Raw genomic sequence first — 17,314 nt, 5'->3', positions numbered from 1 at the left:
GCCAATTTTGGGATCTATGTTAGAAAACTTTGCAAATTTCTATGGGCTTGGATTTTCTGATTATTGATTTATCGTCTTGCCCACAAAGTGTTTGATAAATTTCCCTAAAGACTTTTTTGCGCTATTCTTGGGATATTTTTGATGATTTGCATTAGGCTTTATACTTGATTATTCTAGCTGCCTACCACATGTTCAAATATTGTTTCATTAAGATTTTCGTGCCTACTTTGGACATACTTCTTTTACTAAGACAAATTCATTGAATTGGTTTAGATGGCCAGTTAACTTCACGTGATATTGGGAAGAACACTTACACCATGTCTCCTAAAAAGAAATCCAAGGTCACTACCTCTTCATCTACTACGGCGTTTGATCGAAGACAATTCATTAGTCTCGAAGCAGAAGAACGCTATAAACAAAGTGTGATATATCGGAATTGCATTCTTGAGAGGGACTTTGAAATTTTTTTGCCAGATGAAATACACGGTTTGGGATGAGAAAAGTTTATCAAGCAACATACAGCTGCATCGATTCCTTTGGTGAAAGAATTTTATGCCAATGCCAATGAACACGAGAACTTCGAAGTTTTTTCCGGGATTTTTGGATCAAGTTTGACAGTGCTTCAATTAATAGGTTCTACCACACGCGAGATATACTCAATGATGACTATTCCCGACTACGTGATGAGGGGGTCGATCCCGATGAGATAATTCGCACTATAGCTCGCCTCGATACTGAATGGAAAAGATCAGCTAGTGATGTAACTCACTTCCCTTCCTCTGGTCTGATACCTAACTGTAAAATTTGGCACCACTTCATATCATTCAAACTGATCCCCAGTAGCAACACCAGCGAGATCACCAAGGAATGGGCCTTACTGAATTTTGATATTCAGAAGGGCTAGTCTATTGATGTTGGCAGAGTTATTCAAAACAGCATTCTTCGCATCCTAGTCGAGCCAGCTACAGGCAGTTTGGGTTACCCCTCTTTGATCCATGACCTTTGCATATACGGGGGTGTCTGGCGCCGCAACACCGCGTTGTGATTGGGTTCTGGCGCCTTGGCGCCCAAGTCTGGCACCACGGTAGCAGCTGTTCTGCTTCTTGTTTTCACGCTGGGCGCCGTGGCGCCTAGCTTCCTGCTGACTTTCTCCTTTTGTTGGCCGCCACGTCGTGGCACCTAACAAGCTGCTTCTTGCTTGAATCATTCACCTTCTAAACTTATTTTCCATTGTAATCTTCTTTTCTTATCTCTAATTTATGCCCCCATTTTATGACCACCATTTAGATTCATCACAAGCTCCTAATTATGGTGTTTTCTCGAATGTTGATTTAGCTGCAAGATAACACGAACACACACATCAAAACGTTCAAAAGTGCTCAAGAACAAACTAAAACCCGTGATTTAGAGGCGTATGTTTAATGAGTGAATTACACTCATCAAACTCCCCCAAACTTAGTTCTTTGCTTGTCCTCAAGCAAACACAATTAATAAACAATAATTACCAAACACAAACACAAATGCTGCCAAAGAATTTAAATGCATAATTTAGTTGGACAACATGTTTTTATTGCTCAACATTGAAATGTGAGATCGAGTTTATGAAGTATTTCAAAGTTATTTTGCAAAAGGTAGCTCCTTACCCACCCATTACAGATCATATGCGTGCGTGTGTGAAGAATCGAATATAACGCCAGACATTCGTATGTTGATTCAACTCCCGCCCTCAGAAGTCAATTATCTCCTTACTTCGCTTGTGGGATTCACACATCCCCAAACTTATTTTCTCTTTTCTTCCCAAGGTGTACGTAAAGTTGATTTTCAATACTAATTTCTTACACCTCTAAAATTTGGTTGGAATTTACTAATTGTAGTTCGACATATCGGTAAGTATGAATTCTCCTATTTTTGACTGCTTCAACCTCCAAGAATCAACCAAGTTACTAACCCTTTGCCAAAAGCCTACTCCTTTAAAACAGGTGTTCAAGGCTTAATTAAGCTTAAAAACGACTTTTCTTTTAACTAATCTTTGTGCGATTGTCCCTCCCTTAAGCTTTCTAAATGACCCATATAGCGAGCTTTAGGCCAATGACTCCCAAGCCAAACGACTTTAGGGCATCAGGTTTTAAACCCTTACAGGCTTAATCACTCAAGTCATAAATGTTACGAAGAGACGCTTCACAATAAGCTTTTTAAGGTTGTCTTCATAGGGATTTTTTTTTTTAATTAGTGCAATGCCCCTTATTAAACACATATTCTCGAAAATTGGCCTTTAACTAAAAGTGTTTACTCAATTTTCATCTCATTGGTCTCAGACAATCCACACAGAATTTGGCACACAAGGAATCCACACCCACGTCCATGCTTTCCTACAACAGTTTGCCCATCCAAACTATCCTAAGGTAGGTTAAGGGATGTGAATACTATTATACAAGTGGCTGTTTGGATTCAATTTCTAGGGTCATTAATTCAGCCTAAATCTAATTATGAATCAACTCATTCTTGTTTGCCGCTATATTCAATTCACGTGCATAAATGTTACAATAATCTGCAAGGGTAAGTAACACTTTAATTCAAGCAACTAACTCATCCATAATCCACAACTGATCCACATTCCAAATATATTCATCATTGCTAATAATGTTATTCAACTCATACAAGCATGTGAAATAAAATAATGCAAAATTTTTTTTAAATTTTTTTTCACACAGTAAATTAACACGCACAACATACTTGGAACACTAATGCAACACAACAAAAACAATAAAGAAAATGTTAGACCCAACTAACAACTAAGTGAAAGTAAGACACCCCCAAACTTAAACAACATATTGCCCTCAATGTGAAATTGAAAGAAAGGGAAGAGAAATACCTCGGGGAAGACATCAACTGTCTTCATCGCCATCAAGTGGAGCGGGAGGGTGTGAATTAGGTGGAAACGATGACGGTGGGGGGAAGGTGAGCTCGGGGTGTGCAGATGTCATGACCGCCATGCAAGCACTCTGATAATGAAACTAGTCAAAGATGGTGGATTGTAGATGATTCATTTGTACTTGCATGCCATCCTGCCATCGGGTCATGCGCAAATCCATGGCTTCAAGATGCCGAAGGATGTCCCCCGTAGCATCAGAAGGTTGTGGAGGCGGTGGTGTAGGAGGTAAAGGACGAGATGATTGAGAAGAATCAGGCACGTCCCGATGTCCCACATGCCTATCACGGAGTTCCCGTGTAAGTGGTTATTTCGGGTGTAAGACTTCACTAGTTTCTCGCACGGGAACACCCCCGTGTATGCAAAGGTCATGGATCAAAGAGGAGTGACCCAAACTACCTGTAGCTGGCCCGACTGGGATGCGAAGAATGCTGTTTTGAATGACTATGCTAACATCAATAGAATACCCATTCTAAATAACAAAATTCAGTAAGGCCCGTTCCTTGGTGACTTCGCTGGTGTTACTACTGGGGATCAGTTTGGATGATATGAAGTGGTGCCAAATTTTAAAGCTAAGTATCAGACCAGAGGAAGGGAAGTGGTAGAACCTATTAATTGAAGCACTATCAAACTTGATCCAAAACCTCCGAACAAAAACTTTGAAGTTCTTGTATTCATTAGCATTGGCATAAAATTCTTTCACCAAAGGAATGGATGCAGCTTTAGGTTGCTTGGTAAACTTCTCCCATCCCAAACTGTGTATTTTATTTGGCAAAAAAATTTTCAAGGCCCCTCTCAGGAATGCAATTCCGATGTATCACACTTTGTTTATAACGGTCCATTGCTTCGAGACTAATGAATCGTCTTCAATCAAACGCTGTAGTAGATGAAGAGACAGTGACCTTGGATTTCTTTTTTGGAGGCATGGTGTAAGTGTTCTTCTCAATATCAAGTAAAGTTAACCGGCCACCTAAACCAATTCAATGAATTTGTTTTAGTAAATGAAGTATGTCCAAAGTAGGCACGAAAATCTTAATGAAACAATATTCGAATATGCGGTAGGCGGCTAGAATAATCAAGTACAAAGTCTAATACAAACCATCAAAAATATCCCTAGAATAGCGCAAAAAAGTCTTTGGGAAAATTTATCAAACACTTTGTGGGCAAGACAATAAATTAATAATCAGGAAAATCCAAGCCCATAGAAATTTGCAAAGTCTTCTAACATAGATCCCAAAATTGGCAAAGAGCTTCAAAGAGACAGAAGAACAAACACATTATAGGCATACAACAAAACAATTTCGAAGATAAAAACAAAAACCCAAACAATCTTTACCAAAGCGCAATCCAACAAAGAAAAATGAGAATGTAATGTAGCCCCAAACAACATTACTACTAGAAGTTCAAATTAAGCCAAATGATGTAAAATTGCATTTTAAAAGAACATACATTTCTTTGAAGAACTAGTCAATAACCTTTCAATTCTAATGAAAGTAGTGGATATGGCTTGTGATAAATGTGAATGTGTGTAAAGGTGGGGTAGTATGAGAGAATTAGGTGTGTGCAAGTGTGGGGAAGGAGAGGGAGAGACTTGAGAGAGAAAAAAAAATAAAAGGATTTGGTGGTAGAGAGATAAAAGAGAAAGAGGGACTCTGTTTTTTTTTTTTTTTAAACCAAGTGTTGGGCACTGCGGCGCAGAAACTAGGCGCCACGGCGCTCGACTCGCTGTTAAATTATTATTATTTTTTAATATATTGCATAAAACGCATGGCAAGCATGCATCGTTATCTAACTATTGTGGGCCCACCAACATCGTCCTAATGGCACAAGATAAAATGCATTTCCTTTGAAAATTTGCACCCATGATTCTCAGCTCCCCATAGTTAATGAAGAAACCACCCAAGGAGGCACAGAACCTATCGAGACTCTCATGGAGTTCCATCTGGCAAAAAGCTGCACCCCAATGATGAGAAACACCGGGGATGAGTACGTAAACTGGGATCGATATACTGGACTATATATTTATCAAAATGTCCATCTCCTTAAGATTATTCAGTGGATTATGCAGTGTTTCAGATGTACCTGGAAAGATGCTGGTCTGCACTGATGTACTCCTTCCAAAACAATTGAGAGCAATCAGAGTTGATGATTCTGTGCCTCTCCTCAAGCCATCTGCTCGTATTCAGAATGCATCATGTGAAGCTGGAATTGAGACATTTGATTCATTTACATTTTAAATGTGCAGATATGTATGCTGGTTACTCCGTGGAACCTTTGGATTCATTGAATTCTCAGGTTCTCATCCCTTGTGTCATTACAGTTATCTATTGGGGCTATATATCTTATGATGTTCTACACCCTTTTCCTTACCCCGCCCCCCCACCCCCTCAAAGAGACAAATAGGAAAAGAAGAACAATAAATATCCTTTCCAACTTGATAATAAACAATCTCCATATCTACTCATAAGTCACTAAAGCAAAGTCAAATGTACTTGTTAATTGTCAAATCTGACACTTCTGCATAATTAAAGTGAAAAAACGAAGGAAGTTAAAAAGAAAGAAAGAAATGTACTTCAGCAGCTCCTTGTCATTTGTAAATATTTCCTGGGTTGAGGCAAATAAAGGTATTCCTTGTCTTTTTCCTTTCTTCTTCTGTTCTATGGATCGCAGCAGATGTGGCAAATATTGGGAAATTGCTGGTAATTCAATAATAAACCCTTGTATATAGATTGTCCACGGAGAGTCGTTCCAGTCAAAGGAAGAATCCAGCAAAAATCAAAAGATCACGTCCAAGATTTCCAGGCCTTTCTCATTTTATTACCAAGATATTGGAATCCATGAACTACCCCAACGGTCAATAGACCAGCAACAGCTTGTCTTGCACTTGAAACCATAACTTTTCGTCTCAAAATCTTCTGCATACATTCTGCAGCTTCTTCTTTTGATTTTATTACCACTTCTCGAACAGTGCGACCTATAAGACAATGCAATCAATGCAAAATTTAATTATGTGCTAAGAAGCATAAATCTAGAGGACATTTGCACCTAAAATCATTTAAAGATTTGTCTTGAGAATGCACATATTTAAGCAAGATTTAAAACTATTCTAGACTTATCTTTTCTGTTAAAGTTGAAGCCATACCAGATTCATCAAATCTTTTCTTCTCTCCAAGTTCCGTCCCCATTTGACTTCTGAGTGGTTGTGGAAGATAAGAGATAAGAGAACGAGATGTAGACAACCCACAATCCTGGTTTTCACAGGTTCAAACAGATCAATTCTTTTGGGAGCAATGTTAGCCATAAACATCCTGGTCCATATATATTTCTATCACTAACGGTTTTAGCATAAAACAATTTTATGTTGTTATCAGCTTAAGTACCATTCTTAAAGCTAATGTCATAGATTAGTAATATGAGGGACGACAAAAAGCATAATAAAAGTTCAGATTGGAATCTGCCATGAAAAAAATAATAATAATAAAAATAAATAAATAAAAAAGTTGAAGAATAATCAGAAAGCAGAAGTTGCTAACTCACAGCTTAAAAACCTTGTAGATAGCCTGAATATGTTTATATTCAAGGCCCGGGAAAATCAATGAATTCCTCAACGTCCTCAATCTTTCAAGCACTACATCTAAAAGCTATCAGGCTCAACTCCCATAAAATGAAGTGGGTTATTGCTTAAAATATGTATTGGTTTTCTCTTACCACTTTCTACCAGAAATTGGAAAAGAATCTGGTCATATAAAATGAACTAGAGATTACTGAAGAACATAATATAACATTTTGTAGTGTGCTATTTTGCATATAACTTTGGATATACTAAAAACAATGGAAACAATTGAGATATCCTAAGAGATAATTCTCAAGGAATGAAAATATCAATAATTTCCTCGTACAATTACAAATGGTGCTATATGACAAATTAGAGGTTGCTTTAGCATGTACTAAGATATACGATAGCATCTGAGATATCCAGAAAGTGCTCCACTATAAAAAAAGCAGCCCTTCAGGCAGTGCCAACATACATGATGAGCATATTTAAGATACCAGACTTCCTGCACTGACCTGCACTCCATGTTTCTTAAGTTTTGGTGTGACTCAGCGGATTGCTAACAAAAAATAGCTTGGCAAAAATGGGATAGGATGTGCTAGATGAAATCTCTTGGAGTTTTGGGGTATTGTGACATGAAATGCTTCAATCAAGGTTTGGTAGCGAACCAAATGTGGAAAGAATAGCCCTGACTCATTGCCCGCAACTATTTTAAAGATAAATATTATAACAACAGTAACATCACAGACGCAATAAAATGGATCATCATATATTCGGAAAAGTATCGTGTGGTGGGTGTAAGGTAATAATAACTAAAGGCTTTCGCTGGCATGTTGGAACTGGTGAAGAGAGATAAGAACGTTCCAGGACCCATGGTTGCCAAGGCCAATGAGGAGCATTTCATAATGTGATACCAGTGCAAGTGAATCTTGGGCGATGCTGTGCGATGGTAGATGGCAGTGCACACAAGGTATATGAACAGAGAATTGCACCTGCACCATATTCATGTTGCTTTGCAAGGAAAATATGGGAGTAGGCAGGACTATGGAGCAAAGGGTTAAGCAATGTGTTCGCGATGGTATAACAGAGATGGTTGTGGGCATTTCACAGCAAAGCTCGGTAGTAGAGTTTGAACAAATTTGCAATCTACTATGGGGGTATTTGGGAAGAGAGTAACAGCCTCATACATGATGGAAGAGTGCAGACGTCAGAACAGATTAATGGTTGGGTGTCTTCAATACTTAACTCCACATGGGAATTGGACAAAGGCAGCAACGATAGAGTGGAATATGGTTATGGCAGCAGACATCTGAAGTTAAATTCGGATGCTACGGTACAAGGAGAACAGGTAATTGTAGAGTCTGAGTCATTGATCCAGATCATCAAGATTCAGTAAAAGCTGGCTCTGGACGTATACTGTGATACTTTCCTCCAGCAGGCGCTGAGGCATTGGCACTTCGAGAGGGCTTAATCTTTGCAACCTAATCAGGGCAAAAGATTGGAGTGGTTGAATCAGATGCTTTCCAACGCATTCAACACTTGAAGTCTATGGACAAGATCGTGCCTAACCCACTAATAATTTTTGACAGTATAGCGCTACTTAGATAAGGTTGTGCTATTATCCACCCAAAGATAGGAATAAAATAGCCAATTCGCTTGCTTCCTTTGCTACCACTTCCCCATTTCATCGAAACTGGGTTAATTGTATATTCCTATGTCGCCTGATGTTTGCAGGACTTATCATAATGAAAGTTGGATTGAAAGAAATTATTTTTGATGAAAATCAACACTAAAACAGAAAAAGATGACTTCAACTGATATCTTGAGAATTGGAACTAACCTGGGTTATGTTTACTTTGTTATCACCAGATAACGAAAGCCTCAACAAGTGCTTGGCTGCATACTCTTCTAAAAATGGCTTATACATTGTTTGAAATAACTTCAGCTGTCCATGTACAATCTTTTTCACCTGGGAAAGATATCTTGGTCAGTCATTAGGATGTCAATAGATCATAAAAAAAAAATAATGCTGCCAGTTCAATCACATAAGGCCGGAAATGCCCTTAGAAATATCTAAAACAATCTTAATCCAATATGCTAACACACACACACACATATTTATGTATATGTATGTATGTTACTCTGGAGTCGAAATTACTATGAGAATTAGATAGTCTTTCTGAACAGGCCTTTTATTTGGTAGGTAATATTGATGAAACTACCGCATCCAAATTAAGCAAGGAATCCCCATTTGAATGATTCATCGTCAATATCATTACTCATAATAATGAATATTAATAATAGAGGAATGGGGGTAGAGTAGAAAATGCAGATCTACACACACACACACACACACTCTATACATCTATAGTTTTTAGTAGCAGGTATGAACAGTGAATTTACAATTTATCCTCGCAATTCTTAATATTATGTTTTAATGCATCTTGACACGATTGCCTATTTTTACTTGTACATTGCAACTCTAATGGACCTTACTATCATTGTATTTGAAAGGAGAGATAAAACACTGCACCAACTAATGCTCAATGTATTTATTACATGCACAGCTTCAGGAGCACAGCAGGCATGCCATCATGTCTACCTTGTTTCTGTCTTCTGCAAAATGCATGCGCAAGTCACCCATGTATGAGAGGCTACATATTTTGAAGTACAACTCTTCCTGCATACACAACAAATTCAAAATAAATGTACTATGTTTTTCTATTTGAAATGATCTAGAAAATGAGAAAGAAGCAAGCCTCGCTGAATTTTGATGGCAAAAGAAGGAGAGCAGCAGAGGTGGCGGCCTTCAGATTAACACAGTTCAGATTTCCAATATCCAGATTGTCCACAAGGATGTTAACCTGGAACAGAAAGGGGGTAACATATCTATCAGATTATGGTTGAAGTTCATTGCGCATAAGACTCTTTAAGTACTGAAACATTCACTGCTTATGTATTGTTTCATCATCAATTAGCTGAGTATTTCAAAGACAATAAAAAACTAACAAATGGCCTTGCAAGAAAATAATGGATAATATGGCTTTAAGCAAACAGTATGAGAGTGGTACTTTCAGGTAAGACATACAGGTTTCTGCAACCGGCCACCCAGGTAGAATCTCTCCCATCCTAGAATGTCCTGAATCAAATCATGCACTCGAACAACACCGTACTTGAATGTCTGGAACAGTTACTGTTAAAATTCTATGCTGAATAGCAATGATGGAAATCTTTATGTACCATTCGATTTAAAAATGACAGATATGCAAGAGGTTTTAAGTAGAATTCCCAAACTGATTTGCACAAACATTGGCAAGTACCTTATCATTGTGAGCAACAAATGGATTGAAGTGCACACCAACACCAATAACATCTGCAACATTGGTAATCTGAAAGAGCAAACTAGTTTCAGGTCAGTTCAGGGATAAACTAAACTTATGCAAATGACAAAGGGACAAGATGTAGTACCAGCCTCGCTCCACCAAGGTGCATCATCCATGATGCATAATGATTCTGATTCATTTTAAGATTCTTGATTTCAAAAAACCAATGGCATCCATCATTTATTACAGAATTAGCATAGGATCATTGGAAGAAATCTTTAAAATAAAGGGTAGCAATCCAACAAACCTTGGTGTGCCATTGTTGAGGATCTTGCACACCAATAATGTAATCTATCATGGAAGTCTGTAAAACCAAAACTATTTTAATCAAACATGAAAAATATCAACTATTAAATATAATGAAAATTTAAAAGTGCATTGTGTTGATGAAACCTTGTCAAGATTATTTGGATGGAGTATGGAGCCATATATACAGCAAAAATCGACGGGAGGTAGAATTTCCAGTAAACTTTTCGCCTCAGCTCTCTTTTCACACTCCATTTACTTCAACTTGTGCATCTCCATCTGAGTTGCAGAAAGTCAAACACAATGTTAGCAGGTTCTATACATTTTTCAGAGAAAATTTAAGCATAAATGGAATCATAATTCCAATTAAAACCTAATTCCCCTTTGTTCGAAGGTCAAATGCGATGCATATAAGCAAATAAATGGCGTCAAAAATTTTATTTATTTCCAGAGTAATTTCATCAAACAGCTTGGCTGCCAGTTCTTTTATGTCACTAATCCTGTACCATAAGTTTCAAAAATTGATAAAATAATAGTAAGTTCAATTCCGGATTTAGTTACCTGAAATTCAACCACAAGGAATGATAATTTGAGGTGTAAACTTTTGATGTTTTGTTCACCTGTTTTTCATGTGAAATAAAGTGATTGGGCCTAATATATTAATACTAGTATGAATGTTATTTTTTCTCAAGGGCTCAAACTTTTTCAATTAACTTTAATTGCACACTCGATTAGATTTAAAAATTTTATTAATTTCCTAACTACATATTTCATTGACATTTATCAAAATTTCTAAAAATTTTGTCAAATAATTCCTAAATTTTCTTTTCAAAATCTCGTATTATTTTTTTATGTTTTTGGAAGTTATCGAAAAACAGTAAATGCATTATATAACATTTTTTAGATCCTCGCATAAGATAATATGAACTAGAAGTTCGAAGATCTACAAGATATACAATTGCTAGATGCCATTACTTACCGTAACGGGCAATGAAATCTCATGTAACAATCACAAGTGCAAATATCCCATATGCACAATATGATAGCATAATACATGACATGCTTGAAGCGTGAAAATATTCATTTCTAAAGATAGAAATTCTCAGAGAAAAAAGAAGAAAATAACAAAGATAGTCAAATTGAGGAGGCATATACTCTTAAAAAGTAAATAAACATTAAATGTAAAATCCTACAAAAAGTTTGAGGAACCTAAATAATGAAGAGATCTCGATAAGTTATGTCATAAAGGAAAATTTGAATAAAAAAAATAATTGTGGTCAACATATTGTTAACATAATTTAGAGTTCAATATTATGAATGAAAGATAGGATGATAAATTCCAATACATTAAAGAATGTTGGCATAAGAATAGATAAAAAAATGGACAGAAGCAATCTAGATAGAATTGAACTCATTAGAAAATTTTAAAATATTTGGACATGCAATCCGACAATGTGTACAAATGGGTAATTGTGCGAAAAGAAAGTGAGGAAAAAACTAATTCGTGAATTTAAAGCATGACTTGTAGCTTAATGATCTTATTAGCCTAGCAATACATAGAAAACATGACATGCATCTAACAAATATGGTTATAACTAACTTACACAATATACTTGAGAACAAAATCCATATAAATCCCTAAAGGATTTGATTTACCGAGGCATATAACTCAAGTTCCTGAAAAATTTACAAGCTCATGTGATCATGGAAACTAGTGCTTTGGCTTAATCAATCTTTGCTACAGTTGTCTTATGTGCTTGGGAAAGATGGATTGGAAGAGAACTGACTTGGACAAAAAGAAACGAAGTGGGTTCGACAAATCTTTTTTGTCAATGACCTCTGATCAATCAATCGAATATAGATTAAAGAAGGAAAATTTCCCTAATATTTTATTTCCTCTGGAGAGGTTGCGTACGATATGAAAAACAAAGATTCTGATTAAAAATGTTAAAGTGCTTAAGAGTATCATCGGCCTGCACAAGCAGTGAAGCATGTTGTTTAATTCCGATGAATGGATTGCAATCTAGAAGTACGTGACATGATCGAATCAGTAAATATCTGTTGAAAGAAAGGTACAAAATGACCATACTAACATGTCTGTATAAATAAACGCGGATATGAGAATGTTAATGATTTAAATGATTATTGGAACTTCTAGAGAGTTTCTAAAGGCTATAGAATACTTAAAGATGAATTTATCGTAAAAGGTTTTGAAAAGGCAAGTTTATCTTGACCTACCGATCAAGCATAACCAATATAAATATTGTTCATTGGTTAATTTATACAGACTAGTCGTAAAATAATTCTTAAAGGAAAATGCTCACCCATTAAGTACCTAATAATTGTTCGATCACTTTATTTTATAAATTATCAATTTTCCCATGAGGAAATAACACATAATTTTCTTGGTCGTGAATTATCATTTTTTTAGTGCAATATTACATGGCCTAAAATACAGCATTCTCCTGATGCAAGATATATATGTTCTCTAGCTCAAACAACTGAAGTAAAGTTGAACAACTATTTCATTATCTCCAAGGGATGATTGATGTGGACTTGTTTTTCGAGATATTTATACGATGCACATAAACTGCTGCTACTTTTGAGGTGATGACATATAGTATAAAAAAATCAGGCGAAGAAACAGAAAACGCACCCCACCCAAAGCCAGCCGCCCGTCGGGAGTTCTCCAAGCTTTCAGCGGTCGCCACTCTTTTCTTCAACACCGCAGCTGCCGGTCGCCGGTCACTCCAAGCTTTTAGCCATTGTCGGACTCATTCCTCACAGCACCAACTCCCGTAACTCTTCAGCCTTTATCACCTTTAACGCCGTAATCGGCGACCTTGAATCCGACTTTCTCACGCCAAAAGAGGAAGAACCGAGAAGAGGAGGAAGAAGAAAACAGTAAACTTCGATTAGCCTACGTTTTTATTTTGGGTTGTCTATTGCAATTTTAAAAATTTTCTTGGGCTTTAGTCTATAGTACCCTTTTTGTTTTGTTTTGGGCCTTCCTCTTACCTTTTGGTTGGTCATTCATCCTTTATTTGGTTAGTCTATTCATATTGTAATAGATTAGTGCCACTCAAAAGATAAAAAATAAAAAAAATTCAGATATTAGTCACAGGTGATTTTAATTTTGTTGATCAGGAGCTGCTCAGAAGATTCAATTGTCTCCTTGCCAACGTAGCTATACCAAATTGAAAATTGTGATTGGAACATTGTTTGAATTTTAAGTCTCGTAAAGTGATATTTAATACAGCTACTTCAACGAGAGTGATATTTAATACATCTAGTTTAACGAATGCGATATTTGACACAGCTACTTCAACAAACAATAGAGGAGTCACTGTTTGCTATTTATCATTGATTTATAATTTTGTTTCATTTTTTAAAATTGCATTGATTAAATTTTTGTGCTACTGTTATTATAATAATATACCTAAAGCCACATGATTGAATCCCTTGATTTTGCCAAGCCCCATTTTACCCCACTTATTTACGTGATTAGGTTTTGATTATTATTTGATCCATACTTTGTTATTTTACATAGACCAGCAGTATTATCTTACCATATTTGAATTTACTTAATTTTGAAATTTATATACAAAAGAGTGAGAGAGAGAGAGAGATTAAAAAATGTTCAAGTTGTTATTTTCCATTATTTACACTTATTGTTCATTGATTTTACCATTGCAAGTTATTTAGCTGGTATTACATTGCATGCAGTTGTTTAGTAGTAACGCCTCGTATTTTAGTAATACGTTGGGTTACCGACATGTGTTCCTTTAGGTTAACTTTCCAACGCAAAATTAGCGATTTATTTATTTATTTTAAAATCAACAGCAAGTTGAAAACGGTTTCTCCATTTATGCAGTGAGTTTACAAAAATTATTTGATGAAGCCAACCTCAATGAAGCCTTATGAAATTTTACCGGATGGTAAAAAATCCTTATAAGTACGACATATAAAATTTTGGAATCTCGACAACATCGTTTGAAGCATTAAAATAATTTTCGAATAGGCTGGTCTGTAATCCCGAATTTGATTGTCATGGTGTACTAAAAATGCTACAATAAATTCTACGGGACTCCGATCATCGTACTTTCAGTTGCATATGATAAATAACTCATAAAGGATTATTTTCCAATTTGTAATATTCTCAAATTCAAACTTTACAGGTTGTAATAAGAATTTAAAAACAGTAGCAAAAGCTGGAAATTTATGAAAGACAAAGGTTTAAACTTTAAAGTTTTTACAACTAGAAATGTAAACTCAAACTGAAAGTTATTTGAATCCACAAGGATTATTAACCATTAAAAAAATGAAAATCTAAAATGCGATGTATAAATCTCTCCATAATAATTATGTCATCAATGCCAAGCCACCGCAAGATCTCCGATCATTCTGAAAATGTTAAATAGGAATAAGTATCTCAAGAAATGCTCACTGTGCTACACAATTTATATGGACATAATAATCATGCATGTAATTATGTATTATTACATATTGCCTTCATTAATAATTAGATCAATGATCTATTTATGGGTTTGATGAGTCTCTAGAACCATCAGTTAAACATATAAAATTAAAGTTCGGATGAGCCTCTGCGACGATCAATTAAACATATAACTCTTCTGCCATTTACATTCAAGAAGAACCCTTAAGGAAATTCACATACTTTCGTAAGTCAATATAAAGAATAACATGTATGAATGAAAATTAAATCCACATAACGATCACTTAGTATAGAAATCCTACCTTTGTTCGAATGATATGGTGATGACTACCTCAATTGGTATTCCCTTCAAATCTTGAATATGAAATGGCCTCTCCTCTTTTCGGTAACTCCAGTGGCGTGAACCCTCCGTATATTTCATAAACAATTTCTTATGAAAAAAAATGAAAAGGAAACATGCTTGGTCTCTTCCTGATTAAGTGCTGAAATTGATTTGGACTCCCATAATGTTTGTCAAATTTATTAATGATATTGTTTGTTGCCTTGATATCATTGAAAATTTGCTTAATTATGGTCCTAATTATGGAAGAGTTTCATGTGATTTAAGTTTAATTTGGTTAAATGGGTTTGTACAGAATTCAAAATGAAAGGAAAGCTAATTAACTAATTCAGAGCACCTTAAATTTAATTCAAAACTTCAATTCATTTTTGTCCTGTGACACATGGTGGCTACTTTGTTAACATGCCTGATTAATGTTAGCCAAATTTGTATTTCTTTGAGCTACAAAAACATGGACGTAACTTATCCAAAATAACTTTTTTTTTCTCGTGTCTAAAATTCATCAATTAATATGAGCTTCGAAATTAGTCTGATTTTGATAGCGAAATTCTTGTTAAATGAATGCTAGATTATTCTACCAAAAAAATGATGACGTCGAACATATTTTCATATTAATCTCTCAACATCCAAATATAATGAAATGTACCAAAGTGAATTCAAATAATTTTCTTTTTTATCGCTACAAATCCTTCCCACTTAAAATAATTTCGTCTTCGAAATTTAACTTTCTTGGTTAAGGAGATTTGGGTACTTGGCTAAAATATCTGCTTCTCTCTCCCAAGTAGCCTACTCTTTCCCATGCTTACTCCACTGGACTTTAACTAATGGAACTTCACGATTTCTCAAAACGAGCGCCTTTCTCTCGAAAATCATTATAGGTGCTTCTTCATAAGTCATATCATTCTTCATGTCTAATGATTGAACATTAACCACATGATTTGGATCGTGGATGTATTTCCTCAACATGGAAACATGAAATACGTCATGTATTGTCGATACTTCAGGTGGCAATGTCAAACGATATGCTACATTTCCAATCTTCTCGATGATTTCAAATGGGCTGATAAATCTCAGTTTTAACTTCCCTCTCTTTCCAAATCCCAGTATCCCTTTTGTCGGGGCGACCTTGATAAATACTTTCTCTCCAACCTCAAATTCTAGTTCTTTTCTCCTCTTATTTGCATAACTCTTTTGACAATCTTAAGCTATCTTAATCCTCATTTTGATCTTATTAATAGCCTCCACAATCTTCTCAATAAGTATTGAACCTAAAATCCTCCTCTTGCCAACCTCGTCCCAACATATTGGTAAACGACATCATTGTCCACATAATACCTCATACGGTGCCATGCTAATAGTAGCTTGATAACTATTATTATATGCAAATTCAACCAACGGCAAAAATTTTCCCATTTACCACCAAAGTCTAGTATACATGCCCTCAACATATCTTCTAGCACTTCGATAGTTCGTTCTGACTATCCATCGATTTGAGGATGATATGCAGTACTGAAAGTCAATTTTGTTCCCAAAGCTGTCTGGAGACTCTTCCAAAATTTTGAGGTAAATCTTGGGTCCCTATCCGACACGATGGATGTTGTCCCATGAAGTTGAACGATTTCTTTAACATATATTTGTGCAAACTGTTCTAGACTGAGAGTTATATAAACTGGCAAAAAATGGGCAGATTTTATAAGTCGGTCCACTATGACTCAAATGGCATCTTGACCTTTCACCAACCTAGGAAAAGCCATTACAAAATCCATCAAAATCTTCTCCCACTTCCATTAGATTTAAAAGTCCTGATGGCCTATGATGCTCTACTTTTACTTGCTGACAAACTATACACTTTGATATGAATAAAGCTATTATTCCTTTCATATTCCTCCACCAAAAGGTATTACGTAAGTCTCTGTATATTTTTGTAGAGACTAGATGTGCAGCATAAGGAGCGGAATGAGCTTCAATCATGATCTCTCTTCTTAGCCCTTCATAGTCGACCTTTAAACATAAGTGATTTATCACTGTTTATCTCAAATCCCTTTCCTTTATCAGTTCCAATATCGACCCTAATCTTTTCCAGGAAAGGGTTATCTTTTTGTGTTGCTATAATCCTGTCCTTAAGATTTGATTTTAGAACCAAATTTGTTAGCTTCCCTGATGTTTGAGCTGGTGTTGTTATTACTTCTATACTCAATTTTTCAAAGTCCTTGATCAACTAGCTCTATTGTGTACATAGCGATGATAATGCCCCAGATTTTTTCTACTTAGAGCATTTGCTACTATATTAGCTTTACCTAGGTGATAAAGGATGGTACATCATAGTCTTTTACTAATTCCAACCATCGTCATTGCATCATATTTAATTCTTTCTAGGCAAATAAGTACTTGAGGCTCTTATAGTCAA

At 35.7% G+C, this 17,314-nt stretch overlaps 2 protein-coding genes and 1 long non-coding RNA gene across 5 annotated transcripts; all 3 read right to left on the bottom strand.

The window, feature by feature from the left end:
• Positions 1–565: 565 nt before the first annotated feature.
• Positions 566–5,277, bottom strand: LOC111370441. Its single transcript, XR_002698412.1, has 2 exons — positions 5,012–5,277; positions 566–3,899 (listed from the first exon to the last, which is right to left on the bottom strand). It is a non-coding gene; the product is annotated as an uncharacterized LOC111370441 (long non-coding RNA).
• Positions 5,278–5,344: 67 nt separating this feature from the next.
• LOC111370440 (phosphatidate cytidylyltransferase, mitochondrial) lies at positions 5,345–13,034 on the bottom strand. Of its 3 annotated transcripts, none has more exons than XM_022992142.1 (11): positions 12,768–13,034; positions 10,259–10,390; positions 10,113–10,169; positions 9,951–10,013; positions 9,803–9,871; positions 9,571–9,663; positions 9,242–9,346; positions 9,085–9,162; positions 8,323–8,451; positions 6,072–6,177; positions 5,345–5,903 (listed from the first exon to the last, which is right to left on the bottom strand). In XM_022992142.1, exons 2-11 carry the CDS (start codon positions 10,364–10,366, stop codon positions 5,713–5,715), a joined length of 999 nt encoding a protein of 332 aa, XP_022847910.1. In that variant the 5' UTR covers positions 10,367–10,390; positions 12,768–13,034; the 3' UTR covers positions 5,345–5,712. The 3 variants fall into 3 exon arrangements, with proteins under 3 accessions (XP_022847910.1, XP_022847911.1, XP_022847912.1); XM_022992143.1 differs by having other exon boundaries at positions 9,951–9,995; XM_022992144.1 differs by lacking the exon at positions 9,951–10,013.
• Positions 13,035–15,693: 2,659 nt separating this feature from the next.
• On the bottom strand, positions 15,694–16,320 carry LOC111370029. The gene is made up of 2 exons (XM_022991741.1): positions 16,243–16,320; positions 15,694–16,095 (listed from the first exon to the last, which is right to left on the bottom strand). Exons 1-2 carry the CDS (start codon positions 16,318–16,320, stop codon positions 15,694–15,696), a joined length of 480 nt encoding a protein of 159 aa, XP_022847509.1.
• Between the last annotated feature and the right edge of the window lie 994 nt (positions 16,321–17,314).

The sequence above is a fragment of the Olea europaea genome, chromosome 21 (assembly GCF_002742605.1).
Source record: "Olea europaea var. sylvestris chromosome 21, O_europaea_v1, whole genome shotgun sequence".
Classification (NCBI taxonomy): Eukaryota; Viridiplantae; Streptophyta; class Magnoliopsida; order Lamiales; family Oleaceae; genus Olea; species Olea europaea.
This window is presented reverse-complemented; position numbering and strand designations above follow the sequence as displayed.

What these genes read in the sequence shown, in the direction of transcription:
- LOC111370029 (XM_022991741.1), bottom strand. Translation starts at nt 16,320, where the DNA reads ATGGGAAAATTTTTGCCGTTGGTTGAATTTGCATATAATAATAGTTAT. An exon ending in TTAGCATGGCACCGTATGAG is followed by an intron (nt 16,096 to 16,242) that starts GTATTATGTGGA and finishes GATTGTCAAAAG; the next exon opens with AGTTATGCAAATAAGAGGAG.
- LOC111370440 (XM_022992142.1), bottom strand. Translation starts at nt 10,366, where the DNA reads ATGGAGTGTGAAAAGAGAGCTGAGGCGAAAAGTTTACTGGAAATTCTA. An exon ending in ATCCAAATAATCTTGACAAG is followed by an intron (nt 10,170 to 10,258) that starts GTTTCATCAACA and finishes TTGGTTTTACAG; the next exon opens with ACTTCCATGATAGATTACAT. An exon ending in TGCCATCAAAATTCAGCGAG is followed by an intron (nt 9,163 to 9,241) that starts GCTTGCTTCTTT and finishes TTGTGTATGCAG; the next exon opens with GAAGAGTTGTACTTCAAAAT.